We start from the raw sequence: 3849 nt of genomic DNA, 5'->3' as shown, positions 1-3849 counted from the left end.
AAATCCATTTGTTCGCACGTTTCTGAACCATTTATTTTGAATATAATACTTAATTAGCAGTAAAAAAAAACTAGTTTACTCTGTGTTACTTATTTCCTTTTGAAATTCATTTAATTTTGAATTTTTCCTTTCAAGTGGCAAACAACCTATCGCCTTTAATTTAGTAGAACCTCGACATACTAACTAACAAACACGGTGCACTTACAACGCAATTTCGAACTTACCGCAAATTCAGTGCTGGCGTTGGGACACTATTAAAAGGAAACTTGAATGATTTCAATTTATGTCGCCGTGTCTCTCGACTTATGGATGCGGGCGTTTGTGTGCCTTGTTCGCAAGTGCTTTGATATTTTTGCTGAAGTAAATGATTGCCATTTCCACTGCCAGTGGCACTGACATTGGCGGTACTACCACTTACAGTTGCAATATTTTGGCGTAGTGATGAACGAGAATTGCTACCGCTGCCACAACTGGATGCGTTACTGCTGTTGCCATTTGTGTTGTATCCTAGCTGTGGTTGTGAGGTACTGACACGTACCGAGGCTCGACGATTCGGATGACTGCGAATTTATTTATGGAAGGGCGTAGAATATGAAAAGAAAAAAGTAAAAATTGAAACTATTAAACGTTAGTTAACAGTGTTTCCAAGAAAATTATTTATAAATTTAGTTTCATAGAGAGATGCGTTGGTATACAATTACTCAGTGCAACTGCACTTTCATTAGATTTACCACATCAGAAAATCTGTACTCATATCTATAAAAGTTGATTCTAATAATACATATGCATGTATATTTATAGCAAACTTAGTTAGGAATATATACTTAAAAATACTTATTAGGTTACAGCTATAAACTACTGCATAGTTACTAAATACTGCAGACTTAAATTTTTGCATCTTTTCTTATTCTTTCCTATTCTATAACTAAAAGAAATATTTTGAAACGATATTTAATTTTTTTTTAAACGCCAGTGAATATTTTTTAAAGTACATATAGTTTGGATTCCGTTTGTTAGTAACCATCGCAGTTGGTGTCATTTGAAGTAATTTAGTTTTGATTATTTTCTATAGTTTCATGTCTTTTTGAATTTGGAATGATTTTTGGTAATTACTCTTTATATTTCAATAAAAGACCTTTACACGGACGTTAACTTTAGCGTGAAATTAGACAAACCTTCAATCTTAGAATGTAGATTATCATTATCGGAAGAATTAAAGTAAACATTTTTATTATTTTTCAAGCAGAAAATTATTTATTTAAGAAAAATTTGTTATAAAAAAAATATTTATTTTTGTGTCAATATAAAAATGTGTTTCAGTTTTTTATTTTATAAAAAATATTGAAAAAAACAATAACATTTCTTAAATATTCTTAACAAGAGAAGAAGGATGCTTTTAAATTATTGAAGGCAATATATGCAAATAAGGATATGCAGATATTGAAAAAACGAAATCAAAATTTATGCGATTGATTTCATTTCTTTTATTTGCCACCATTGTAAATGGAAATAATTTCGTAGGTTGCTTGCGGATTTTTCATAACTAAAACAAAAATTCTTCGAATCAAATTCAGCTTTTTATTCTATAATATATAAGTATGTAACGCTTACATATATAAATTGCTAAAGCGCAAAAAGTTTCCATTATTGAAACGTGTTACATGGCGCATGAGTGACATAAAATTAGCATATATTTGAATTTTTGATTTTCAAAATTACACTTAGAATTTACTATTTTGATTAGAAATGCAATACGGGTGAAGGATGATAAAATGCATAAACTTTTCTATTGACTTTGAGTTTGTAAAGCGGAAATTAATATCATTATTTTATGTTTTGTTGTATTTTCCAATTTAAAATAGACAAAGGCATAAGCTGACACATTATTAATTAAGGGAAATAGCCTTTTTTTTTATTAATAGGCCATGTTTAACTGCAGTTCTAGGACGTTGTTTTTTTGATTTTATACCCATATGTGTATACAATCTAATGGTTCTACTCTCCAAACTAACCCTCCCCTTGCTCCTACCTTATTTCTATTATCATCTCATTTTATGCCACTTTGGTCATCCATTTTTATGTAGTTTCTGGTTACAACAACAGTAAAATAATATAACACTATTATTTTAATGTTAATTTTTTCTTACCAAGAGTGACGTGTCTTTATGACGAACAGAATATATTACAAAGTAAGAAGAGTTCGAATAAAAATGAAAAGACAACAACAAAAATTTAGTTATTTTATTCAAATTTGGCTGACCATACAACGCTGTTTTGAGTATTGCCAAGTACTCATCATCAGTGAACTTAGGAAATATTTGAATTTTTTCGAATATAGTCAATAAATAATGCACCAATTCACATAGCTCAAAAAATCTCTCATTTAAGTGTGAATTGTTCAACAATTAGTATATTCTCCATATTTAGCTCGTTTTGAGTTTTGGGTCTTCTTACATTAAAAAAATTAATCTGTGGAATATAACTTTCATAAAACGATAATGTAGCAGTCTTATAGGGTTTTCGATTGGTAAGTTTAGATTTAATCTAGATCTAGACTTTTGATTTGTCAAATTTAGTTACTAACATTGTTACAATAGTTATTGTTGTTGTTGTTGTGATTTGAGTTAGTGCTATTGCGCGCTTTTACTCTATTCTGGCTGGGGGCTTATCCCTGCCCCACACCAAACTTTAACTATACTAGAATTATTGTCATTTATTTATTTTCTAACTGATGGTAGACCGTAGATCAGCATATCTTCCTATGCATTCTGAGGTGGATTTAAGGTTTATTAGAGCGGGGTTGGGCAACGTATCAACTTTTGTGAACAATTTTAGTGCGCTGTCCTTGATATACTTTTTCGCTGAGTCAGTTCTTAGATCTCTATTCATATCTGTTGTTCTAATATACCAAGGTCTTCTTAAAGCCAGATTTTGTGCTTAATAGCAGTATTTGAGGCTTTGCTGTAAGTTACACTTCCGTACAGTAGTGTTGGCCTAATTATTTGAGTAAATAATAACTTTCTGTTTTTGAGATTGAAGCGATTATTATTAAACAGCGGCTTAAGGAGATATAGAATTTTAGAGCAACTATTCCGTTTGCATTTCATATGTTTATACCAATTAAGCCGTTTGTCAAAAGGGACCCCTAGATATGTTATGCTTTCCTCCCACCGTATCACCGTGCCACCGACGCTCACTCCTGGAGGATGCTGCTTACTCTTTCGTGTTATAAATATACCCTTAGTATCCTGGGATATTCTCGGGATGCTAGAGAAGTTTGTATTATTATTAATAGTATTATTATTAATAGTATTATTATTATTAATAGTATTATTATTATTTTTCTTAAACACATATCGAATCAAATCACACTTTATCTGTCAAATTATTTAAAACAGCTGTTAATTTTATCGTAATCCTGTTAGGGATTGCTGATCCTGCTAAAATATCTAGAGTGTTATAAATTAATCTCAAGTGTTATACATTTTGCCCCAGATTAACCAGTTGAAAATGAAAATGCAGTAAAAGTGCATTTAAAGAGCATCTCGGTTAAAAAAATTCCGAAAAATCATTATAGTAAAATAAGAGCAAATAGCAGGAAAATTAGCTATTTTTGCAAATAAAAATCGATTTTTTTATTCGCGTTCCAAACTAGAATAAGACTCATTCAGTTGAACTAGCACATCACTTTCTCAAATATCAGGTAAGTAAGTTTGAAGCTGAAATAAATATTTGATATATTTTATTTTTCTGAATTCATAAAAAATTAAATATTTGATATGTTTTGTGAAAAATTGGATGATGTTCGAAGGAGACTACATATCTTAGAAAATAAATTGGTAATCGCTA

At 30.2% G+C, this 3849-nt stretch overlaps 1 protein-coding gene across 1 annotated transcript; it reads right to left on the bottom strand.

Moving 5' to 3' along the window:
• Positions 1–224: 224 nt before the first annotated feature.
• Positions 225–1219, bottom strand: LOC119685761 (5-hydroxytryptamine receptor 2A-like; the record flags this gene model as incomplete). The annotated part of the gene is given in 2 exon segments (XM_038100140.1): positions 225–560; positions 993–1219. Coding segments are annotated over 2 exon segments (383 nt in total), but the record flags the coding sequence as incomplete, so codon positions are not given.
• Positions 1220–3849: the final 2630 nt, after the last annotated feature.

The sequence above is a fragment of the Teleopsis dalmanni genome, chromosome 2 (genome assembly GCF_002237135.1).
Source record: "Teleopsis dalmanni isolate 2A chromosome 2, ASM223713v2, whole genome shotgun sequence".
Lineage (NCBI taxonomy): Eukaryota > Metazoa > Arthropoda > Insecta > Diptera > Diopsidae > Teleopsis > Teleopsis dalmanni.
The sequence above is the reverse complement of the archived record's forward strand: the minus strand, read 5'-3'. Positions and strand labels throughout refer to the sequence as shown.